Source organism: Stegodyphus dumicola, chromosome 12 (assembly GCF_044657685.1).
Source record: "Stegodyphus dumicola isolate Sdum_Otavi_A_Nest chromosome 12, ASM4465768v1".
Classification (NCBI taxonomy): Eukaryota; Metazoa; Arthropoda; class Arachnida; order Araneae; family Eresidae; genus Stegodyphus; species Stegodyphus dumicola.
This window is the reverse complement of record NC_140779.1, coordinates 37,768,038-37,794,690: the sequence shown is the minus strand read 5'-3', so window position 1 is coordinate 37,794,690 and position 26,653 is coordinate 37,768,038. Positions and strand designations below refer to the sequence as shown.

Here is a 26,653-nt window from a genome sequence, read left to right as displayed (position 1 = left end):
TAGATTTAGTGAAGAACTTATACAACACAACTTCATATTATTTCCAAACATTGTACACTGTTTACGTTTTAAAAGGACATTATGGCTGACGATAAAGACGAATTGCGCAAACGAAAGAAAGTGATTGATTTTAATGACGCTTCTTCTTTACGTGACAAAACACTGGAAAATAAATTAAACATAAACATTCCGACATATCCATATAAATCCAGTGCTGAGTATGCTGCTGCTGTGAACCGATGGTTGTGGCAATGTTATAACTGGCAGTGTATGACCCTAACATTGCCTTATTTGGTTTCACAGACTGCTTGCCGCACTCACACAAATAATGCTGATGGCACAACAGACTTTAACAGAAATTTTCCCAATACTTTTTTCCCTAATCAGAACCTTTCCGTATCGCAACCGAGGCGTCCTAATGTGTCATTCCAAGAACAAACTTCTGTATCTTCTGGACAGTCAGGTATATTTTGTGACATTTAAATCCAAAAATCATTTGATTAATTATTTCTCTAAACTCAAATGAATTAATCATCAATTGTCTTTCTAATTAATGCTTTTAATTAGACATTTCGTGAAAATTTAAATTTTAAATTCATATGTGTGTAATTTTTGCGATGTAATACACATGAAAGGATAGAAGCTTATATACTTTAAAACAGATGTATGAGTTTATTAAAAATGGGACTAATAGAATTTATTTTAAAAAGTTCATTTCTTGAATCTGGTAATAAAATATAGTTAACCATAGTGGGATTTATATCGCACAAGAAGATCATATTGACTTAATCTGTATAGAAATCAATAAGCAAAGAGCAAGAAATTTTCTTTTATTTTAAGTACAAATTTAAATTTGCTACGGGCTGATTTATTTAAATATGTGGTTCAACAGCTATTCTGCTCAATAGCATGGATTTATCGAATATTTCCACGTGGCTGTTTTCCCAATATTTGAAGTTACAGTATACCGAAATAGTTGTGAAAAGCTCAGTCATATTTACTTATCAACATTTTTACTGTACAATAATCAGGATAGTCTAGCTAATAAAAATTGTAGAATTGCTTTCAGTACAGATTTTATTGCATGTAACTGTATTTTTAACAAAGTTGATTTTATTAATTTCAGGTACTGATTATATAATACCATCCCTTTTCAAAAGATTTGCTGCTGAAGTTATTGATTTCTGCATTCTTTTGGTGTTAAAAGTGATGATTACATATATTGCTATGGACTTCTTTGACCTCGTGTGAGTATCATTCCTTTATATTTGTTTCATAGGCTTGATAATGCATTATATTAGCTCTTTAAAACTGATAGCAAACAAATTTTTTAAAGTATTTATAGTCTATAGGTGAAAATTCATTTTAAATATTTAAAATATTTTCTGCATGTTAATGTTGGGAAGAAAAGAAATTTGGGTTAATCTTCGGATTATGGTAACTTAGCGATTTTTTGGCGACCAACCCTGCTACAGCAACCTGCTAGTTTTTGTTTCGATGCCAATTTGTTTTCACACAATAAAGGCATTTTTTTTTTTACTCAACATTTTTTTTTCCAACAATCTGCTAGCCGAATTACACTTATGGTAGAACTTTTATGGAACAAAAGTGCTTAATCATGATGAAGATTAGGTGCGAAATTGGGAGAAAGTGCAAAATCACAAACAGCTTGCTGCGTTTTTAAGAATTGCACATACACAGTATCCATGTACACGTCGACCTATTTTCACTTAAAAAAAATATCCCAGAATTGCACAAAAATAGCATTGCGCACACTCTTGACTTTATCCATGTACACTTCTAAAGTCCTAGTTAGTAACCTTTATCGCCTTACCAAAATGTCACCAAACTACTTGTTACCATATTCCAAAGATTAGCCAAAATTTTTATTTTTTATGTGATACTAATATCTCAAAATAGATGTGACGCTGGTTAGAGCTACTTAGGATCTGTATAATTGATTAAAGCCAGTTTAATGTATCCATAGGTTTGTAATATCAGTTTTATCATTGTCATGTATTTTTTATCTCTGTGTATATGGTCCTCACATTGAAAACAAGTAATGGCACCTATGTGCATCATATTTTCAGCACACAAAGTCTTTCACCTAAAATTATGCACCACAAAGCTCTGATTTGGAATTTCTAATTTGTTTTCTATTTATTTATTTAGCATTTAGTACAAACTTAAAAAAATTTCAATTATCTGACCCAACAATTTAAAAGTAATGTTTTGTCGCTCAGCAAAGCATAAGATTATTGGAGATGCAAAGGCAACAAAAACCAGCATAATATTCCTATATTTGAAGGACTAGTTTCAAAAGTTTAAATATAGAACCTCCTTCTTCAGCTGCAGAAGTGAGAATCAGCATATTATTCCTAAATTTGCAGGCCTAGTTTTGAACATTTAAATATAGAACTTTCTTCAGCTGCAGAAGTGCAAATGTCAGTAATCATTAGCACTTCTGCAGCTGAAGAAGGTTCTATATTTAAATGTTCAAAACTAGGCCTGCGTAAGATATTTATGTTTCAAATTCAATCAGAAGACGTAGTGATTTTAAAGAAATGTGTCGCCACTCAGCAAAATGTAAGATATTTGTCTCTCAAATTTAATCTTTAAAGTCCATTCATTTAAAAGGAAATATGTTGTCACTGCCTAAGTAAAATATTTTTATCTTACCATGCAGCAAAACTTATTGATGTTAAGATAATTATTTCTGGGATATTTAATTTTTCTTTCAGATTTAATCCATATTTTACTGATTAATGAAACGAAAAAGTCGCTTTTTTACATTCTCTTAGACTAAAATTAGATTAAAAATATATGAATAAAAATGAGAATGCATAATTAATGGGTAAATTTTAAAATTCATATGGATGCAAAAGTGATAATTTTCTAGTGATGATATTTCTTTTCATAGGCAAAGCTATATGCACTAATTCTCTTTTTGTTATTGACCATATGATCTTTTTGTTCATGTAAATATGAAGCATAGTCAAAAAAATGTTTGTGTCCAGTTCAAGAGATATTTCATTTTTATTATGAAACATTTGTAAAAAATCAGATGTTGAATTCATATTTAGTGTGTAAAATTCTATAATTCTCATGTCAGGAAAATTGTAAAAATTTTAATAAATATTTTTTTTCTTAAGCTACATCATAGAGGTGTTATTATTTTCATCTAATATGTAAGATCAGGCTTGGCAAAATAAAATCCATGGATACGATCATGCTTCAAAAACCGACAGTTGAAAAATAGGAAGAATCTTTAATTTTTTAAATACAATGAATTAAATCCATTTAATTTTATCTCGGCAAAAGTATTATTAAAAGCACAAGGGCTATGTATATTGGTATTAAGTTAATAGAAAATTTATATTCATTTTTAATAATTCAAGGTTTAGATAAATCTTTATCTAATTAACTAAAATTTTAATAAATTTTGGCATTCACATTTAATGATATGGATGAGCCTGTTAATGTTTACATTGTTTTTCTATTTAAATATGGATGCTGGTAAGCATAAGATTGGCACATAATTTAAATTCATTTTGGTTGTTGTTGTTGTCTCATCCTAATATATTCATGGAAGAATGGTTGCCAGAGCCTCAAGGAGGTTAAACTTCTACTTCCATCCCAGTTTTGAGGGAGAGCACCCTGGAGCATGATCCGAGGGTCTCCCACTCCTCTCTGCTACCCCCAAACCACACAAGAGAACTTTTGGCTCACTAGATATTTAGGGATTACTTACCATTTAAGAAGTAAAACTTCATTGAATGTCAATTTTTGCATTCTGTATTGTTGATCAAAATGCCATACTTCTCAAGAAATGCGACTTTGTTATCAGCTAGCAAACCCTATAATCCTATTAGAATTCCTTACAAGCAAACAAAATGTACTTGATGAAAAACGAATACTAATCAGAAAACTGTCTATTGATTTGAAGGCCATTTGCTGTGCACATGCATATACTTGGTTTGCCTCTTAGGTACATTTTGGCAATGTCATGGATTGCCTATTTTGGTGGCAGTGTATTGCCGTATGAATACTTTTCAAGAGTGTGCAGGTAATCAGAAAGAACCTTCCTCCCCCCAGAATAAAGTTTTAACATTCCTTGGAAAGGTTTCTTGTTCAGTATGATTATAAGAAAAACAAACTGGCCTGCCATATAGTTGGGTCCAGGTTTGAAGTTCAGAGAAAACATGGATATTAGTAATTGTCTGTCCCTATCCCTATGATGTGGTGTCAGTTATAGGCTAATTCACTGAGTGTATCTATTTTCAGGTTTTCATAGTTTTTAAAATATTAATTTAAATATCTATTTAGATTTAAAATGTGCCCATTACTCGAAATTTATTTTTTCAATCTTTTGCAGTGTTATGCATTTTTTTCTTTGATTTAGGAATCTAGACAAGTATGATCTGGATTTGTTTAAAAATGACAAGTTAGATTATCATAAAGCTATGGAAGTCACATCCGAAATTATTGCTCTGGAAATTATTCATAGATTTGTTGTTTGCATATTTGAGGTAAGTATTAAATTTATGTTATAATTTTCTATTTCAGTAACTTTTAGGAAGTTGTTTTTACTGTATTTCTATTAGTTTAACTATACTGATTAGACTTGAAAATTATTAAGGCAAAAAATTAACTACCTTTTAATAGTTCTGGAAAGAGACTGGAGTTGTAAAAATTTAGAAGTGCAGGGGAGAGCCACTAAGAAGGAAGTTTTGCCTGCTATGAATCCCAAACTTGTTTTTTTTTAAAAAAAAAAAGTTAGTGTCTCCTGATTATCTTCATTCCCCTCCTGAAAGTTCCCAACTCATTGGCAACTGATTTTTTACTAAGCAAAGCTCTAAAAAGCAAAAGCCATTTCCAAAATTACAGTACAATAAGAATTTAATAAAAGAGCAAACAATAAATGGCATTTAAAAAGCAAGAACCATTTTTATTTAAAGACTTACCATTTTAAGAAATCCTTAAGTAATTTTTTTTTTCACTCTTGTCCCCCATATCTACAGCAGTTTTCCCTTGAAACAACATGGTAGAATTGCATAAATTTGGTACTCTGCATTCTAACACTTTGTTTGCAATTTTTCACCTTGCATGTCTATAAAATTTCATCATTTAAGATGAATTTGCATTCTCTACTATTGGACAAAACACCATGTTCTCAAAGAAATTCTTTTTCATCAGGCAGCCATCCCCATTCCCATTAAAAAAAAAAAAAAAAAAAAAAAAAAAAACCCACAATGTGCCCAATAAAAAAAATAAACTCAAGTCAGAAAAGTGACCATGGAGGGCTGTATGTGTGCACATACTTGTTACCACACAAGTACATTTTGGTAATGTCGGTTGCCATATAAATATGCCAGCAACATAGTACCTCATGACTATTTTTCAGGGATGTGTAAATAATCAGAAAAAACTAAAATGTTTGGCTGATCTGTGCAATAAAAAATGAACAATATTAATTTAAATTACCTGCTAAATTTTAATAGATAATACAGAAAAATATTATTAAGTATGGAATTTTGATAAAATAAGAAAATTTGATAATATATTGAAATTTCAGAAAGTTGTAAAACAGCTGTGCATAGCCACGTGCAGTTGCTTTAACGTATTTAGTGTCCTTTTGAATAATTTAGTAGTGAATTTGTTTTACATTATGTAATATTAAATTAGTAGGATCATTTACATTCTTTTTTGTGTATTGCTTACAATTTGGTGCGATCTAATACTTTATCACTTTTTTAATAATTTTTACTCTCCAATAGTTTTAGTAATTTATTTGAAATCTTTTCCTCAGTGCTACATTTTGAAATAAAGCTTTCAATCTGTTTGCATTTTATTTGGGTTAGTGATTGTATATTAGTTTGCCTACCCAAAATGTTAAATGTTTCTTCAGTTGATTTGTGCTTCGTTCACAAACTGGGTTTTTTTTTTTTTTTTTTAATTTTCAAACTAGTACTTTTATTTAGTTAGGTATAGTTTAAATCATTTCTTTTTTTGTATAGGTTTTCTTTTTTGTATAGGTTTGTTAGGTATAGTTTAAATCATTTCTTTACTATCCGTTGAATCTGTAATTGCATATTAAATTGTCACGTTAAAAAGTATATTGTTTGCGTGATGTGAATGTGCAGTGGGAAATATCTTTTGACAATAAGCCATAGTTTCTCTGAATTTTGGTCACATTTTTCAGTCCTTAGATTGCATTGTTGTTTTTTAATCCCATTTTGTTATTTCAGTTTCAAAGAAAGCATATAATAGCTTCTTCATGAACTGTAGTAAAAATGTGAATAAACTGTGACTAAACTTTAACTAATAAATAAAACATAAAGGATTGAAACACATGTGGGAATAACTGTATGCAATTAAAATTTTGCATATATCTATTTGTTTATTATTTGAGATTTTCATTTGGAAAGTTAATCTTCTGAGGACTCAGGATATAGTATTTTAAAATTCTAGGAAATCAGCAAATTTTATTGTATTTTATAGCTATTGTCTGATATAATTACATCTGAGAAGTGTTTGGTTTTTCTGTAATGTAAGAATTAGACAGCCCTGGATCATTGAAATAGACATAAAAGTACTCAAAGAAACGTTTCTCTCCAAAGTGGTGAACAAGTTCACAGATGTTCTCCAAAGTCACAAGGACTTCATGACTTTTCATTAAGAGTGCAGATAATTAGAAATCACCTTAATTTTTTTATTAAAAATGCCATACCATGAATTTTTTCTTTATTAAAAGCTTTTTTTTTAATTGAAAGTACATGTCAGTGGGCAGTGATTGTGAGTGAAAAGCCATATAAAGACTCTTATGAACATGCTGTATGTTTTTCAGAAAATACATTCATCTTTTCTTTTATTTGAGAAATGTACGTTTCATAAGTGATTTTATATAACTTAAGTTCTTTTTTTTTTAGGCTTTATGCATTCACAAGGGAATCATGGGTAATGGAGGTGCTACACCTGGTAAAAGTCTAATGCGACTTCGAGTTGTGTCATGTCATTCTGTGGTGCCTATTGATGCAAACATTATAAGAGTCTACCCAGCTGGTGACATAGGAATAGGATGGTAAGAGAGATGTTTCAGTCAAAAGTGCTCTTTAGAACATTATTTATTCGTTTCTTTTATTTTCAGTTTTTATTAATTTATTTATTTCATAAAAATTTCATTAGAAATGCTTGACGTGAAAAAATATGAAAGGTTATTTATTTGACACACAACTATACTAACTTCATTTTTATCTTATTTAATTATCTTTACTAACTGCTAGTACCGACTGTCTGCTATTTATTACATTGCATTCAGTAGCTATGATGCAGGGTTTTAGAATTCTTTAATATATTATTTTGAAATATGTATTCATACTTGTCATTTAAGATGGCATCTAATAAAAGATTTTTGGGTTTTATGCAGTATTAATGAAAGCATCATTGTCTTCATAAATTACTTATTGACAAAGGAGAGGCTTTCGTTGTTTGTTTATAGTAGTATTGGTATTTGAAAAATAGTAGAACTTGAATCTCCAAATAAGTAGTTGTTTTTCCTTCTAAGAAATCTAATTTTTAAAGTATTAATAAAACTCGTAAAGTTTATAATAACTGTTCACATAAGAAATTCCTTCTTATTTTTCCTTACCTAAAAATAAAATTTCATGACATATTTTATACATACCAAGGAAATACAAGGAACTTTTACTAGTTAATAAATTTTAAAGAAATGTACAGAAAAAATTCATTATCAAGTTTAATTTTCTTTGAAAATGTTTCAAAGACTGATTTCTTTCTGTCTGACTATTGAACTAATATCACATATCCAGAAAAGCTGATATGATTCTCATTTGATATCAAATATCTACAAATTCCATCCCTCGGAGTTCTTTGGTCAAAAAAAAGATCACAAACAAGATAAATAAACAAAGTTATGCTGTTTCCAATATTTGAGTTCAGTGACATATTGGCATATGTTCAATAACATCACTGGACTTGTAGAAGTGAGAGAAATAAAACCACAGTTACTTTTATTCCACAAAGTGGACTAATAAATTATGATAAATGGCAACACTGTTTACTATTAATTTTAAATAAAAGCTAGATTAAAATTTATTTATGATGGAAATATAATCAAATTCTGATATATCAAAGTTTTGGTTCACATTCATATACATGAATGGCATAATGGGTTGGAACTCCATTATTTTGAAACCATGGCCAGAATCATACAGGCATGGGAGCATTATTCAGTAAATCCAGCAGAACCTTCTCCAGAAAAATCTGATATCTTTGGGCATGCTTTCAGCATGGTAGCAGCTATGGGGCAAACAAAGAGATACCTATGATACTTACCCATACATTAATGGTATATTATTGTTCTGCAGTATATGACTGCATTGCATGTAGATTGTCTAGGTCCATATGTGTGCATTATGGAGACTGAGGACTATTGGATACTTCGTGAACATAAGACAATTTGAAAATTCCATATTCCCTGTACTTTTCTGCTGAAACTAGTATGTATCTGTTATATATTGCAGATAATCTTATGTCTGTAGCAACTTGATGCATTATAAATAAAATGGCTGTACAGATGCAGTATGCACACTATACGTTGACTTGAAATGCTCCTGTTGCAATAGCAATCACATATAACCTTGTGTCTGGCCTACTGTCCCCCACATGCTGTGCATTCTTTCTTGTGATGAAGTTCAGGTTCATGGTAGCTGCCTGATATGCTGCAAGTGAATCTTGTAGGATCCATGTTTACACTGTTTCAAAAGCAAAACATTAGATGCTGTGGTTACATCTGGTTCAGTACCTTTCCCGATACATTCTTACAGTGGCTTATTCTTTACTATCAGCTAACCTAGCATGCATATACATTAGGTGAAGTTTTTGCAGAATGATGCACGTTCTCTGTGTTATTTTATAATCTTTAATAAGAGATCCTCCTGTGTCAGTCTGAAGTTTTAGTATAGAGTACCATCTGTCTATTTCTGGTCCTGCTGCTGTATGAGTATGGTTCATATTGATGTTTTTTAACTCTCTCAAAATTTATACTACCCTAATTGGCTAAATTTCCTGTTAATTGTCTTGTGCAATTTATGTTTATCTTGTGGATATAAAAATAATTATCTGTGTAAGTTAATCAGTATGATATTTTTACTCATAAATTACTTTCATTTTCTAGGGCAATGTTGCGAGCATTCATTAAAAACTTCTCCCTGGCTTTCATCTTCCCAATATGCTTTACAATGTTCTTCTTTCAACATAACAGAACTGCTTATGATTTAATTTGCAATAGTATTGTTGTTGAAGAAATGCCTAATAGAGCACAGAGAAATTAGCAATTGATACTTTAATAAAAATTCCTTTTAAACTGGTTGTATATATCACCTTATGTAAGTGCAAGCAATCATTTATATGTGATACAAAATATATCTCTCTTATTCCTTTTATTACTAGTGCAAAATGCAATAATTTGTAGGATAATTTTTTTAAATATTAGTATACTGATTTTTATGTCATCTTTTCATAGCTTTTTTGATCTCAAGAATTCTATATCAAGCATATTTATGCAGAAGAGTATAATATTAAGCGAAGGTGGAAATTAAAATATGATACAATGATGCCAGTGTGAGTTTAAAATTGCTAAGGTTTTTATGTTCAAATATATTTTACTATTTTATGAGGTTTTTGAAAAAGGTCACTATAGGCTTTATTTCCTTAAATATTAATTCTCAAAATTTATTTCAGTAGTTTTTCAGAGTAAAATGAAGAATTTTATGAAAACATTTTTAACTGTAGAGAGAGAACAGTTATATATATAATGCTGTACTTTTGGTGGAAGATAAAGACAATTCACGTTCTAATCATGGCCAAAAATACTGCTGCATCGATGATTGCAAATTGCGAAATAGTGGAATGACCTGATGGAATTTTAGAAGAAGAACAACCCACTTGATAGTTGAACATCATTTGTTTTTGGATGATGAATTTCGTAGCAGATATCTTCATAACTAATAGAAAGGTAAGGGTGCTGTACTGCTGCATTTTAAATAATAGCGAAATAGCTAACAGAGGTTGAGCAATGCACCGTCAACAGGCAGGCGAAAAAAGAGAGAGACTACGCAGTTAGTAGCTATTTATACTAGATGGGGGCATAAGTATAGCTAATCTGTGATTGGTCAATTTTGGGTTTTAGGTCCATTTTTCAAGCAGTAATATATAACACGGGAAGATATCAAATTTGAAACAACAGATGAATTTAGGGGAAGAACGCAAAATCTAGAATAGCTAATTTTTTAGGTTGCCAATCGTTTCTTAGTGCAGCCATCATATTTTGTTATATCTTATATATATTAACTTGAACTTAGTTGATAGCAAGGTTTAGTAAGTAAAATGTTCATTTTTCTCCGATTAGTTAAATTCTGTTTTTATACGTACACTCATCTGATAAATATTCGGAATACTTTGCAAGCCTTTTATCTGTTAGTAGTCTTTTGTGCTCTTGCTCATTTAGAATGAGAAGGCCCTAGTAAATTTTCATTTATGTCACTAATACTAAGGGAAAATTTTGAAGAAATTTAATATGAAAAATAGGAAAGAAAAAAATTGAATTTACTGCATTTATTGCACTAGCTATGTAACTATGCGCAGCTAAGCTATACAGTGCTGACTAATGTCAAAACATGGTTCCAGATACTTAGCAAACAGGACATTCAAATGACACATATGTTTAGCTAATGTGTGGACATTTAGCTAACAACACACTCAGCTAATGGCACATTTAGCTGACAATGTATACATTTAGACAAAAACATGCAATGGTGTTTCAGTAACATCTGTAAGGCCTATATCACACAGATTTGTTTCACACGAACAACTGTTTCGGACAATTTTTCTGTCTGGTTCACTATTGAAAGAAAGACATGCAATTTTTTTTTTTCCTTTCAAAAAAAAAAAAAAAAAAAATTGCATGTTGTTCATTTTCAACCAATCAGCTGTCATGAATGCTATCAGCTTGTTTGTAATGGAGAACCAGTTTTTCCTTTGTTAACCCCAAAGCAATCAGTGGTGACTGGCTGTTGTGACAAAGCAGAAAAATTGTTCCTAACAGTTGTTCTTCCGAAACAAACGGATGTGTGATAGCAGCCTAAGGCTGTTTCCAGGACAATTTGTGGAACAGCCTAAGGCTGTTTCCACAACAAGAGGGCATATGAACAAGTACTTCATTTTTGTCTTTATTTAATGCTATACGGAGAAACGATTTTAAAATTAGACAGAAAAGCAGCTTAAGATTCTCATGGGTTTTGAAAAATTTTAAGAGTGATCAGACATAGGCCTTCCTATTTCAAAAGAGGGAAAGAAAATTTCAGCTGTGGGAGGAGAGGAACAATTTTATATGGAAAGTAGTGGATGGAGAAAGTGAATATTAATGTAGAATGATCTGTTGAAGAAAACAGCAATGAAACTCAAAAAGCTAAGACATTAGAATTTTGAAAACACTGGGAAGAGATCTATTAGAAATTAGATTTTTTTTTAATGTGAAGTGGTTTAAAGAAATCCTGTTTACTGATCTACTAAATGTTATGGATAATATTTGGAGATCTAGAGTCAGAATTATGACTTGCAAGAATTAAAATTAGACATGAGATCTTAAACAACAGAGTCTGCTGATAGGTGAAGAAGTAACTTAAAAGTTGAATTTATGAGGAATCAGAGCAATTTTGTAATTAATAGAAATGTTAAATAGTTGTTGGATAAATATGGATAGATTTTACTAAAAGATTATTGCATGTTTAACTGTTACATTGCTGTCAGCTAAATGTAACATTTAAACATGATATTAGCTAATTGTCCATGTCAGCTAAATGTCCTGTCAGCTAGGTCCCATGGAAACAAAACATTAATGTATACCTTGCCACGTAAGTATTGCATGATAATGCTCTATCCCATATCTGCACATGATTGGCAACAAATGTGCTAAAAAAAGTTGTAATATATTGTTTTGAGATATTTAGAAGTATTTGGTAAATATGGTATCAAGTATTCTTTTTGCATTAAATCTGCAAATTTAAAAATGTTTAAATATTATTAAAAATATATTTATAAAAGGTGATGATTATTTAGATGAAGATAATATTCAGTGAAATAGATCATCATTTACACATGTAATCATACATGTTATGACAAGTTTATTTCATTTAATTAAATACTTACAAGTTTGACCATTTTTTAACAAATAGGATTGATGAATACTTATTATTCTTTATGAAAATGTTACAATAGATATTGCTGTTTTTAAATAAAAAGCTTCCATTTCAGAGGATTCATAAAGCATAACTTTTTTTTCCAATTTTCTTTTATATCTGCATAACTGCAAGCATTTCATTGATCTCTTTAATAAAAATTTTATTCCTATGAAAGTTTCACTTTTATGTATCTGTATGTAATATTTCTATTCTTTGAACATTATATATAATTTTATTTGAATGTTTTTAATTAAAGAATTGTAAGTTTGTATGAAGCATTTAGCAATGTATAATATTTCAATGTTATTATAGGAAATGTGTAAATAGTTTTGTGTAAAATATATTTCATTTAATAATGTTAAGATTTTTTAATCTCCTGTGATGAATAAAAAATTCCTAAACATTTTTTAGTATTTTTTATTATTGTTGTAATGTGTTATTTCCTGATTTGTAACAGATTGCGATGTACAGTAGAATATCAAGTACACAGTTTTTAATTATATATAAATTTTCAAATCTCAGAAATATATTAACTGAAAATAATACTAAAGAACTTCAAGTATATGCTCTGGAGCTTAGCTTAAGTTTTGTGTATACCTGTTTTTCTTAGTTAGATAAAGAGTTAAAATTCATTTTCCTTCTACATTATTATTTTATCTTATGGAAAATGGTTTACCTCTTCTCTTTTCTCAGATTCATATCAAAAAGTGTAATCTAGCTCCTAAAGCTGTTTGTTGTTGCATTTTCTGTACTCCGTATGTTTTTCAGGTAAGTTTCCGTATGTTTGACCTTAAACATTTAACATATCCACCTTCTCTCTCTCTCTCTCTCTCCGGTTCATATCTTAGTATTTTTGAGTGAAAAGTGTACAAAGTAAAGAACTTACAATCTTACTGTCATAGATCTTTCTTCAGATTAAAGTATATCATTGATTGCATACTAAATTTGCTTTGCTAAAATGAGAAGTTTTATGCTGAAAAGATCTGAGATTTTAAGATAGGTGGCGCAACCAAAATCATCATTAAATCATCTTTTAATCATGAATTTTTACTTTTTTTTTTTAAATGATGAAAATTAAATTTTAAAACTGTTGAGTAACAATACCAAAACTGTGTTTGGTGGATTTAGCACAAAAGTTAGAGATTCCGTCTCCCAAACCGATGTTGCTGTAAATGTAAGAATATCAAGTAAATGTTACTATACGTGTACAAGAATATCAAATATAACTTTAAATTTAATGGATTATTAAACTTCAAAATGGAATTTTGGTGATATTGACAAGTTTGTTAATCTGTCAAACTTCTGATTTACTAGTTAGGGTTTTGATAATCATGGGAAAATTGAAGGCAAAATGTATTATAACTTATAAAGCTTTGTTTTTTGATTGAGTGGCTTAATAAATTAAGAAAAGATATGGTGTAGGAAAAACAATGATGAATTTGCAGCTGTGAACTTTAAAACAGTTTTGTTTCTTTTATTTCATAATAGTTCATGAAGCTTAATAAAAGATAAAATTATTAGCTGAAAAATATGTACTAAGCGGGTAAAATTTAGTTGTTTTATAATTTATTTCATCCAGAAAAATAACATAATTTGATGTATGTCTCAGCACAAAGGGAAAGAAATTTTAAGTAATTGTTTTATCTTGTGCTGTTCTTGATAGCTCAAAAAATCATTGCTGTTTATTATTGGAAATCCTGAAAAGTTCCTTTATTTGAAAATGATTATTCCCCTATTCTCTGAGTGTACTGGAAACAGAAATACATGGATAACACTATCTTTTATGGAACATTCTTAATGCAATTATATACTGATAATCTAAATTAAGTGAAAGGAATCAAAGTAGTGAATTTCTTAGCCACAGCTTGATTAAAAAATATACCTAAATCTAAGAACGTGTGTTTCATCAATGGAGGCGTAGGATATTTTTTTGTTTTTTAATTTAACAAGTTATGACTTGCATTAATATTTCTACTTCTGATTTTATTATTTCTCACACAGTTCATGTGATGTACTGCAGTTAGAGTGTATGTAAAATGTGACTAATGGCTTCTAATATCATTGTAGTCAAATAAGATAGTAAATGAGATAAGCATAGTGAAGAGAAAGAATATTCCATTTTTAGTTCTAGATATAAATATTGAAGTGATTTTATTATTATTATTTTAATTTAGATTGTATATTGGTCAAAAAGTTGTCTTTTATAAACACATTAGTAGTTTCTTATTAATGAAAACACCAAAAATGTTTTCTTGCTAAGCATGAAAAGTTGCCAGATATTTTAATTCGTACAAAAGCTTTTCTTAACAACAACTTGTATTCACAAACTGGCATTGCTACATCTTGATTTGGTTTGGTTATGACTAACTGCATTGAGGGAGGACTTTGTAAGGAAAGCTGGCTCGTATGCGTGTTACACATGGGGAAAACCATGGAAACTCTTATGCAGCCAGCCTGTTCACTGAGATTTGATCCTACCTGTGACTTTACCACTCAGCTGCTGGTGTACCTACTATATCTTGATGGAGATATTTAATTTTTTATTTGCGTACCTGTGCATTCAACTTGTAACAAATAAAATTATTTTAATCATTGATGTATTATGCTGTTATTTCCTGAATTTAAACTGGCAGCATTGCTTTATCAAAGTAATGTGAGGGTTTACAATATCCCCTCCTTCACGTACAGCTGTATTCTTTTGGGTGTTGTGTTTAATGAGAAAGTACCAACATGTTTATCTGTCAAAATTCCTGCCAAATTAGATTTGATCTTTGGCTACTGAAATCTTCCTAAAAATTTCATCAGTACACCAATTACTTCAGATTTGTAATATTAATGTAATTTTGCATCTCAGCTATGCAAAATATCAAGTGTTTCAGTTTTGAGTGAAACTATGTAAGATATTTGGGCACAAGGGCCCTGACAGCCAGCACTGGTCATGTTGTACTTTGAGGTCAGACACCAATGATCAACGATGCGAGTTTGCTTTGAACATACTGGTCTTGTTCTTATAGTATTTCATTTGGTGTTTTTTGTTTTTTATTAAGTGTTAAATCTATTATGTTTAGTAGTATTTTTTAAATCAAGAACCAATTTTAATTACCTTTAATTTATAATCTACTAAATGTTTTTGATGAGATTAGGTGTTTCATGCTTGAGGTGCCAAAATGTGCTAATAAAGTTAGTTGTTTATTAGCAAGAAATATTTAATAAACCTAAAAAAGAACTCGGTTTTGCTGTTTTATTGATTCTCCAGTTTTTATTGAAAAAAGAGTCATATTTATGTTAGTTTAGGTCAACAAATATTACATAAAGTGTGTGTGTGTGCGTGTGATTAAGGCAAAGCCTCGAGGGCTATCTGCCTAAGAAGAGGGATGCCTTCGTGGAGGACTTTCTAAGGGAAACTGGCTCGTATACACGTTACACATGGGGAAAACCACGAAAACGCCCATGCAGCCAGCCCGTTCGCGGGATTCGAACCTCGGACCGAACTACCAGTGTTCAGCGACTTTACTGCTTACATAAAGTGAGAGAAAGAGTTGTGTTATTTAGAGAATAGGTTGAAAAACAATTTTTTTAACATTTCATTGTATATATGCAAAGATTTTCCAGTTTGTACTTGTAAAATAAAATTTCTGCAACCAAGAGAGATTTCGTAATCATCCAAGAAAACATTAAAAAAAAGGACCATTGGAACAATCGATTAGAAACCTATAAACATCCTTTAGAAGTTGCAGCATAAGTCCAAGGTGAAAGAAAGAATTTAAGCAGCTCAATCGATAAAAGAAGGACTAGTAACATAACAAAATAAACATGGGTATATGTTTTGCGATATGTAAATGAAACGAAAAAGGCCAAAACATGGCACCATTTATTTTGAGTGTGATCCAGATAATAAAGAGAGTGGTCACCCCATCCAGCTTTACATGCCTCTTAATAGGCTTTCATTTTCTAAATGAGGTTTTGATTGCAACAAATTTCATTCTTCTGAAGGCGAGGGTTTTAATGCTTGGAGAGACATGATGTTGATGTCATGCAGTGGCTGTTACTGGCACATCCCCAACATGCTTTGTAAGATTCAAGTCTTGGTGACTTCGATGGCCTCACATAAACCAATACCTTCTCTCTCCAAAAAATTGTCAACCATTTCAGTTGTGTGTGACCTAGCATGGTCGTCCATAACATTCCAACAACTCCCCGAAAACTCTGTATGAACCTTACCAATATAATGCTATGTGGTCTTAGTGCCTGCATGCATTTGATAACATGAAGGGTCATGCAATGATCCATGCCTCATCACACAGAAATTCTACTTTCAAGTTAGTACTCAGTTTCCCATATGTTGGAAGAATGACAAAGAACTAGCTCTCTCTTGATGAAGACTCATTAAGAGTCATTCTATGTATAGAATCTTGATGTACTAAAGAGGACATGGGCCTAGTATTTCTGTGTCTAAGAATGGTGTGCGTAGCTAAGCAAAATACGGGCAATTCTCTGAAATCTGGTTAAAGGGGGTCTCGTAATGCTGATTGCCAGGCATAAAAGACCTGCTGTGTCCAATACCTATAAACAATGTCATTAGAAATTCAGCTGCACCCTGAAAGAGCTCTTTAGCTGTCCCCTCTATATGGTATCTTGCATTTAATGCGATGTAATGAATTCTCCATAGGTGTTGTGGCTCTATGATGGCCTTAACCAGGCCTCCTCGTGGATGGCACCTAAACTTTGCAACATAAATACTGCAATTTGAGGCAATAACAATGAGCAACTTCCATTTGAGATTGGCCTACCTCAAACCTAATGGTGGCTTTTCGTTTCATACGATCATCTAAATGATTGTGAGAATTCATTTTAACTTAAAAAATGATTGCGAGAATTCATTTTAACTAAAATCAGTCGTCGTCTTCTTTTCTTTCCCCCCTCTAACACCCACAATTTTATAAATGAATTCACATTTCTCACTTTCATGTTTTCTTATAAAATACATCCTTTCAATTTTTTAACAACTACTACGTTATATTCACCATTCCCCAGATCATAAATACCATTATATATAAAGTATTAGATGTAAAGTGTATTGGTGCAAAATGATTGTATGAGTTTCTTATTGATCGAGTTTTTGAATTTTTGTATATTTTCAGACTTTTAGCCTTCTTGAAACTATTTTCATACAAAGATTGTTTGAAATTAATACCACATAAATCTTCAAATGATTGAATGAATGATGAATTCCTGTTCTAAATTCCTAAATATTTGATGTAATGCGACCCGTGGCTTCAACGTATAACTTGTCTTTGAGGGTACAAATTTCGACCGCTAATTCCTTCGACAGTAATTAATTTACATATTGCTAAAGGAAAACAAAAATTAAGATTTTTAAGGTAATGCCTGAATATGAAAAAAAAAAAAAAGTTTTTTAAAATGACAACATTCAAGACAAGTAATTAGATATCTAATACAGTCGACTCTCGTTGCAAACACCTCACATATTAAGAAAATTTCGGTTATAAGAAGAAAAACGTTTTAGTTTAATGATAAAATTCAATGCAATGCATGTTTTGAAGAAAGAAGAAAAATAAAATTTCGAATATAAAAAAGTTAAATTCTCAAGTGTTATTAATGCTTATACCCTATCTGTTTTGCCCTATTAAATTTTACAATGTGTTTAAAAGTGATCGATGAAATTTTTCTCCCATGTCATCAAGCTTCCATTTTTCCAACAAAAAGATAAGTATGACATCTATGAGTGATTAGATAATTAAGATATGCAGAAAAACTTTCTATGGTGATTTTCAGCCTATTACTTTCAGTCTTTCCAAAAGGGATTTTGCTGATGCAAAGCGTGCATTAAACGTATTCTCGTACTCTTCTGTATCTGGCAGACCGAGATGTTGAAGTTGCCAATGTAACTGGTGCAATAGTCAATTCTGCTTTTTGGAGATAACAATGCCGGCCTTTTTTAGATTCCAATTCGGTTTTTTAGAAAATCCTATAAAACTATTGCTGAAAAAAAAAAAAAAAAAAAAAAAAAAAAAAAAACCTTAAGTCCTGCCGAAGTTTGCAAGTAATAGAATCAACTAAAGAGAAACATTATGTGGTTTAACCATCACGCTAATGATTAAAATATAACTGCGACCGGCAAATGGTCACTACAAAAGCGTATTTCGTTGGTGAGCTGTTTAGAGTGTATGTGATTTAAATATAACCTTTTGCTTTCAATTTATAATTTAAGCACATCACAACTTCAACTTCAAAAATGCTGTTAACTAGATGCCACAAGAGGTGTCGGGACACCTGAGAAAGTCATACTGCTAAACAACAAAGATTTTCTGGCTTTAATTTTATATACAACATGTCCCATGAAGATTGTCCAAACTCTGCACAGCCAGATTCCTCGCTTGGAATACATAAAAAATGGCCAAAGAACTGTATCTGTATGACCCTTAATTTTCAAGATGAATGCGAAAGAAAGGTATGGATAGGCCACTGGATTGGACGAAGAGGGTCCAGTTTTGTGGCCACCACGATCGCCAGATCTGACACCTTTCATTTTCTTCTTATGGAATTAGTCTATCAAGACCTAGTTGATGTCGAAAGTGGCTTTGTTTTTCGTCTTCATGCTGTGTTTACTTTGGTGGACACCATGCAGCTACAACGTGTGCAGTCAAATTTTCCCTATGGTGCGCATCCACGTTTACATTTTACGTTTTACCACATAATGTACTTCAAAAATTACTGTTTGATATGTTCTATCACCCTTTTAAATTTATGACAACTAATTACACTCTGGATATATTAAAAAGAAATAAAGTATTTGTGTGCATAACTGTCAATTTATATTGCTTTTAGAGATCTTTGCAGTTCCGATTGGTTTATACAATAAATATTTCTTGATGTAAAAAGCTTGATTTAATTTTGATTCAATCTGTGTATCATTAGCAGGTGCAACAGACATTTCTTCTTATTAAAAATTCAATTTATTGGCCGACTTGCAGCTTTATACTGCAAAGATACAAACTTATATTAACTTTCAAGTGTTAGACTGGAATCTGGTTGAAAAGTGCTCGCCTTTCTCAAGAATCTGTGTTTTGAGTTGGTTAGTTAAGCAACTATGGGAAAGAACATAATACATATTCCTTATAAAGTAGAAACTCCTTAATATTTAATTAAAATCGAAATATTATAATCTCCATCATGACGATGCATAGCCCATTCCGTTTTCAACAACGAATCCAACCTGCATCTTCCAAACTTTTCCGAATTTGGAAAGACTCAAAAAGAATTTCTTTTCAGATTAAAGAACAAAATGCGATATCTTCTAAAAATATTTTATTAATCTTATTTGTAAATAAATATATTAAAATTGTTTTTCCAACAATATGGTGAATATTACACATCTACAAAATATTTTCTCCGTGCTTATATTTTATAAACAGTAACATTTTTAAGATATAAAGGGAAAAAAGGACAGGAAATACAAGACATTAAATAAGTGCCATTTATACTAACTATTAACTGTAAAAAAACTAACAGTAAGTAAGGCAAATGGAATTTGAATGTTAAATGAGCCTTAATTTTTCTGGTTATTTTCAAAGAAATAAAGTTTATTAATATTCCAATCTTATATCAATTAACTATTTTTATGAAATTTATCATTTGATTTGAAATTGGTATGAATTGATTTCATTTTCTTACATATCCTGGAATACAGTATATATAAATGGGCATATTACATATCCTGGAATACAGTATATATACATGACATACTTAATTTCCATCCATTAAAATAAAAATTCCAGGTCATTATAACCATTATACAGGTTTGCGGAAAAGATGGCTGCTAACTTTATTTCCTTAAATGTTGATACGAGACGTATACTTTAGTTAGCAGTTTAATAATTAGGAGTATCTCCTATGCCACGTTCCAGTATCACACTCTTAGGAGTAAGAGGATTCTTTAAATATATAAATCTAACTTTCTATATGGCATCCTCAGTGCAGTATTAAGTCCGCTTAGTAAAATGTTAACCAATGCTATTCTACTTGCTGCAGAATCATTAATTACGAAAACAAGTAACTTTTCAATTGTAATTTCTCCCTAAATCTAATAAAAGTCTATTTAAAATCTCTTATAAATAGGTTTTGAAGAATTTTCCAAGTCAATAAATTCATTCTTGAATACCTCCTTAATGTTGCACATGCAGATACGCAACTTCTAGTATTCAGTAAAGCATACTGTACATTTTACTAAATGACTTTTCGTTACGCGGTACAATATAAAAAATATTACATTTTCATCTTTACAGAATTTCTCCTCTGTCAACCCAACTCAATTATATTCATGAAATCCTCTATTTTATTTTGAGAAACTCCATATTCGAAGTATATGTATGGTATCAATATTAGTGAAATAAAGTCTACAGCTTCCTTTTCAGGAAGAATATCATGCATAGGAATGAAGATTGGGGGGGAAAAAAAAAAAACGCAAGAGTATATCTATATATACAAGGCATTTCAGCAAATCAGTTACAAACTTTCAGGATAGATAGTGTACATCTGGACGATGGAAAAAACACATAGCAATGTATCGTCGGGAACACTTTCCTGGTGTGGTAGTGACGACACAAAACACAAGAAGGGAGGACACGGACAGGGGGAGAATATATGCTTAGTGCAGAGGAAACCAAGAAATAAGAACAAAAACAGACGACCATCATCAAAGATGGTGTTTGAAATTACTTTCGAAACGTATCCTCAAGATGGTGTCGGCAGAAGTGGTCTGGTGCATTGGTCAGCAAGATCGCCAGACTTCACTTGCATTGACTACTTCCTCTGGGGGTACGTCAAGACATTGATGTAGGAAACCCCCGTTAGAACTACAGAGGAACTTGTTGCATGCACCATGGCAGCTGCTGGGGAAGTCTAGAACATGCCCGGTATTTTCCAGAACATCGAAACTTCCATGTGCGGGAGCAGTGCAGGTTTTATGTATAAGCTACACAAGCTATAGCTTAGGGCCCCCGCTTTCTTGGGGGCCACCCAAAACCCTCTAGATATTCAAAAATCATATTTGACATTGACATATAATATCTGCACTTATAATGGGCCCTATATCTTAAAATATTTTAGGGCCTTACCAACTAACTCCAAATCCGGTTCTGTGCGGGAGATGTGAGATCTACATCAAGGTCCGAGGTCGTAATTCGAACACCTTCTTTGGTCTAGTTTTGTTCTTATTTCTTGATTTCTGCTGTACTAAGCATAATAAACATGTTTATAGACTTAATGGAACACGGCTCTGATACTTCACTGAGTAAAATTCTAATTCCAGCCACAGAATGCCCGAGCTTCAAATGACATTAGCTCCTATATTTTATTGTATAACTGAATCGCAATATTATCAAAAAATTTCTTTTAGCTGTTAGTAAAACTTACAGTCATACTAACATGTACACTTTCATTTCCTGATAACAGCAACATACGCGGGAAAGGTGAGGAAGTGAGTGAGCATGTGGGGAAGAAATCCTCCATGATGAAATACAATCCCTTCAGGAAAAGGAAGTACAAAATCTATCCCAAAAGTATCGAAGCACTTTGAATGTCTTGGAAACAGGCCTAGATGCATTATTATTTGGCTGAGAATTGGAATGTACTTCACTGTACATTTGTGAGCGGCCATTCCTACGTTGATGTGTTAGCTCCAGTTCTGTGTTACTATCATATCCGCAATGGCTGAACGGATCCATTCGCGAGCCTCAGAACTGAGTAGTGTAACAATTTTATCTGCAGTTCACTCATCTGAAGGTGCAGCACTGCACCTTTGACTGAAGAGTCGTGGTAAAGTCCGTTCTAATTCTGTGTCAAGTCACAAAGCTGCAGGATTGGTTACAGAGATTTCAAAGCGCCTCGTTACTTTCCGGATAGACCTTGCATTTATTTATTGACTGCGTCTCTCTGGTCAAGAAGGTTCTTAAATTGATTAGGAGCCAGTGTAAAGAAGCAGTCTTATTTGACAGCAAAGAATACAATTAGAAATATTTATCTTCTTTTATCCTCAATGCCATATCTTGTCATCATTAATTTACATACATTTCAATTCTTTTAGGCTTTGATTTAATTTTTTTAAATAAATTATTTAATTTACTAACATTTTTATTTATCTCTTTACATTTTATTTAATTTTAATTAACTTTTAGTGTTTTAATCTTTTCTGATGACCTTCATTTTCATCATTTCTAATTTTCGAAATTGAGTTCTAATTGTGTGTATGTTTAGTTTTATCTATTTATTAAACTTTTAGGGGGGAGAAAGCGGTGGAAGGAATTAGTGTACGTTAATTTTCAATTCTCTTTCGTATAAACATTTTCTTTATTACAAAATTAAATTGTTCAGATAAACCTGAGAAGTTTAAAGGACAGCAAAAACTGCAGTTCGTTAAAGTTGGAGTTTTTGTAAAGGATAAAAATATAATTTGAGATCAAAGACTGTGTTAAGAAATTGTTAAAACTGTGTTATGAACTGTCTGTACGTAAGAATTACTGTCACAGTTATTCAATAGATTGGAAATAAAAAATATGAAGAAAGTTAAATATGACATCAATTCATAAATATACTAACAAGAGTTTCTACATGAGCAGACTGGAGAAAGATAAATTCCTTGCTTATGAACAATAATTTTAAATCACACAGTTTTTATTTTATAATAATTCAGTATAACACAACTCATTTGGACCTTTTTCTTTTCGGCAATTTCATCGTCATAGGCAGATTAAACTAAAAAAGAACTATAAATTAGATCAACTAATAAATTAGCATATACACTAAGTGAGAACTATAAATTAGCATTAAAAACCATTTTTCATAAAGTACTGGAGAAATAAATACATCCTGGGATCTACAGAAACCTAGAAGGTTCTGTTCATCTTTTTTTCATTTTTTATAGTATGAGAAATGAAAATAATACGGAAGACAACACAAGAGATAAATAATTTCTGTAAACATTTCCATGATGAATGAAATGTTATTAAATTATATGGATGACTGAATATATTTTAACAGCTGCAGAAAATGGTAAAACTATCTATGCCCAGCTCCTGATTTCTATATTCTATGTTTAAATAAAAGATGCTCAGTTGCAATTATACTATCCATCAACAAATATATTATAATATGAATTATATAACACTAAAATATGAATACACTTTGAAAAGTTCCTTTATAAATAATGTAAATTTAAATTATGTTATTTTATACATTAGTGATGTTAACTGATGACTCAGAATATATTCTCACAAAAAATAATTACTTGTACAGAAATAACGGGAAACTATACTATTAACAAACATTTAAGCACCAGTGCTTTTTGTTGGATATTTTTGTTACAAAATTCAAAATTGTAGTATAAAAATATATATCATATAGGTTTAAGCAGTCCTTATGTGCAAAAACAAAAGGCAATTTTTCTTTTTTCATTCAATATCGATTTCATTTTTGTTTAGTAGGCAAAGTTTGTAAAATTATATTTGGAAATTTCGCGCAAAACTTGTACTTCATACAAAATCAAAGCACAATTAGTCCATCTGAAAAAGAAACCCAGAAATCTGAAGACAATACCTCCATGTACACCAAGACAAAATATTGAATGTCTGTAGCAACAGAGTTTCCTGCCATGTCCAAAGATTAGAATATGTGCCTAACAATGTCATTCAAGTTCTTCTGGTTTAATTTTATGAGAAGAAAAATGGCCCAAACTCCCTTTCTAACTGATCATTAGGTTTCTAAACCTAATTGTTTCGTTGTTAAATAAAGTCAGCCATTTCCATGAACACCAAATTTGAATGCAAACCAAACTCCAGCCTCATTAATTTGGTATTATTTACCAATTTTTTTTTTTTTAAATTATGCAGTCAGCAGCCATTTTTCTCTTTGGTAAGGAGAGATGCTGTCCCAGTTCATTATCTATGTAGTGTTAATAAAGTTCTCATGTCATAAGTTATGCCAGTGGTATTTTGATGTATCGTCAACCATGATCTTCCATAGCAGCTTGGGTGGTCTGGGATCTCGTCCTGCCACTGGTTCCCCCACCACTTGCCAAATGAGTCGAGCCAACCTCTGGGTAGTAGGCTCCACCTTGCAGTCTCCATGTATTAAAGGCAGAAATTTTGGCTCATTGTTGAGAATTGGAGTGGCGTGGTTGCAGAAGCTCATCCTGCAAAATTCAAATTAAGCATGAAAATCATTCTTTATACTAATACTAAAAATGTACTTAATGAATATAAAAAGTTTGTTTTGTTTTTGATCTTAAGACTTGGGGGGGGGGAATAAGGTGTTTTAAATTCAATCGATTTTATTTGTATAAAAAATCATGCATATTGGTTATTTTGTTATACGAAAAGGAAAAAAAAATGAATAGTATAACCACTACACAGAACATGCATTTAGAGAGCTGGGAGGGTAGAAATAAACACATTGATAATCATCTACAGCAAAATATAAAGCTTTCTGTCTTAGAAATTTGGTTTCGTGGCATATGAGGACTATTTGGATATTGTAAAGCATATATAAACACTTTTTAAGGGGGCTTTTGTTTATATTATGCATAGGAAAGAATAATACAGCTAGCATGTTTGGACACTAGAAACTTACAGATGTCACATAGTCATGTCAAATTATTATTTGATCCATTATTTTAAATTATCCGAAACCATAATCGAGAGTGTTTAGGTGAAGTCTAATATTAATTGTACAGATTATCAAAACTGTTCAAAGCAGTCTGGGATTAGCTTGATTATCAGCAATTATATTTATACATGTACGTGAAAACCTATCTTTCATATAAAGCAATTCATAACGTTTAGTGAAAAAATTGTATTTAATAATACGAGCAAAAGAAAAGTATTTAATTCAAACTTGTCACTTAGATTACAATTCAACGCTAGTTAAAAGCAAAAAATAAAACTAGATTTCAACATAAAAGTTTATTATTGAATTATGCAATAAAGGCACAAAAACTTCATTAGTTAAAATTTTGAGAAAATAGAGATCTATGCAAAGTATTTCTAATGTTCTAAATTGAGCACAACTTGAAAGTGTAATTGTTAGTGCCACCAGGCAGTAGTTACATCTGTAACCATTCTTAACCTAACATTAAGGCATAATATTATCTCAGTAAATAATTTTGAAATTTTTTGTTAAAATTCAGTTAAAGTGATAATCTGAAAACTGACAAAAACATATTCTGTTAGTTTCAGTAAACATAGTCTACAGTTTTAGTAAATATATTCTATTAGTTCTATTTTAGATACATATTCTTTAGTTTAAATTCTTAGAAAAATGTCGCAGACTTGCTTATGCAGATATAGCAACGCCACCTATCTGCATAGGTCATATCTGCCAAGGCAACAGATAAAGTGATAGACATTTGTGGAATCTTTTCTAAAAATGATAAATTATCATGATTTAAGCGATTTTGAAAATGACTTTATCAGGCATTTCTCCCGCCTTCTTGGCATGCCTTTGTGGAGTGGTGGTCTGCACGCTGGGTGCGTATTCCAGAGGTCCGCGGTTCGATTCCCGGCAAAGGCGTTGCTAATTTTTCATCTTGTCTGCTTCCGAAAACATCTAATGTCTCTACAACTTAACTACTGGAATTTGTGAGATGTATTCTCTCTCATTTCGGAGCTAGAAGACGCAGTTTGAAATATCATACATGACCATTTCAAGGTTTACAAGAATTTGAAATCTCAAACCTTAACTACGGTGTGGCCGTTAACAGACTAACGGAGGTTGAATCTCTCATCTCATGCGACAGTTGCGCAAAAGTGCCTGCCTCATGTAATAGTACCAAAATTCAATACTAAGCCTCAACAAGCATCAGTATGAAGACTACGCAATTCTCCCGCCATAAAATGCGAATTAGAAATCAGTGTCCAACTTGAAGCAAAAATATTTTGCAGCAGAATGTTTTAGCTCTTTGAAAAAGCCATCTTTTAGATCTTTGAAGAAGATCTGCGCCGAATGCTCTAAAACGTATGCAGCATTCCTTTCAAATTAACACAAGTTTGAGGTTGAATTTTTATTAATTCAAAAGCTCAGATTAACTGCTTTGCTGCTCTTAAATCTACATACTTTGCTTTTCATCAAAAATACTGAAATCGGCACTGATTACAATCAGTAGGTTACTGGTAAAATATATGTAACCTTTAATGACACATGCTTTCAAAGTTTACAGAAAAATTACATAATTGCTTTAAGGAATCTTACAAGCAAAATATCTGCAAACTTTACGGATTGTTACTTGACATATTAAAGACATGTTCAGCTTGCATAAAAAATTGTAGTAACTTCGCGAGTAAAATATATGTTATCCTTGGAGATTTTCGCTGGTATTCTCC

At 31.3% G+C, this 26,653-nt stretch overlaps 2 protein-coding genes across 3 annotated transcripts in view; one reads left to right on the top strand and one right to left on the bottom strand.

Moving 5' to 3' along the window:
- Positions 1-51: 51 nt before the first annotated feature.
- LOC118199572 (protein FAM8A1) lies at positions 52-12,665 on the top strand. Its single transcript, XM_035371462.2, has 5 exons — positions 52-463; positions 1,127-1,247; positions 4,403-4,529; positions 6,930-7,081; positions 9,197-12,665. The coding sequence occupies exons 1-5, from the start codon at positions 82-84 to the stop codon at positions 9,351-9,353; spliced, it is 939 nt and encodes a 312-aa protein (XP_035227353.1). The 5' UTR covers positions 52-81; the 3' UTR covers positions 9,354-12,665.
- A 6,907-nt stretch (positions 12,666-19,572) lies between these two features.
- Positions 19,573-26,653, bottom strand: part of LOC118199571 (pancreatic triacylglycerol lipase-like) — a 132,970-nt gene continuing 125,889 nt past the window's right edge. For both annotated transcript variants that reach the window (XM_085827635.1, XM_085827634.1), the window contains exon 9: positions 19,573-24,468. In XM_085827635.1, coding sequence (XP_085683761.1) covers positions 24,246-24,468 — 223 coding nt within the window. In that variant the 3' untranslated portion in view covers positions 19,573-24,245. The remainder of the gene's footprint in view (positions 24,469-26,653) is intronic.

Bases quoted from the DNA above. Each gene is read 5' to 3' on its own strand.
- LOC118199572 (XM_035371462.2), top strand. From the start codon at position 82: ATGGCTGACGATAAAGACGAATTGCGCAAACGAAAGAAAGTGATTGAT. The intron at 1,248-4,402 runs GTGAGTATCATT...TCTTTGATTTAG, and splicing joins ATGGACTTCTTTGACCTCGT to GAATCTAGACAAGTATGATC. The intron at 4,530-6,929 runs GTAAGTATTAAA...TTTTTTTTTTAG, and splicing joins TTGTTGTTTGCATATTTGAG to GCTTTATGCATTCACAAGGG.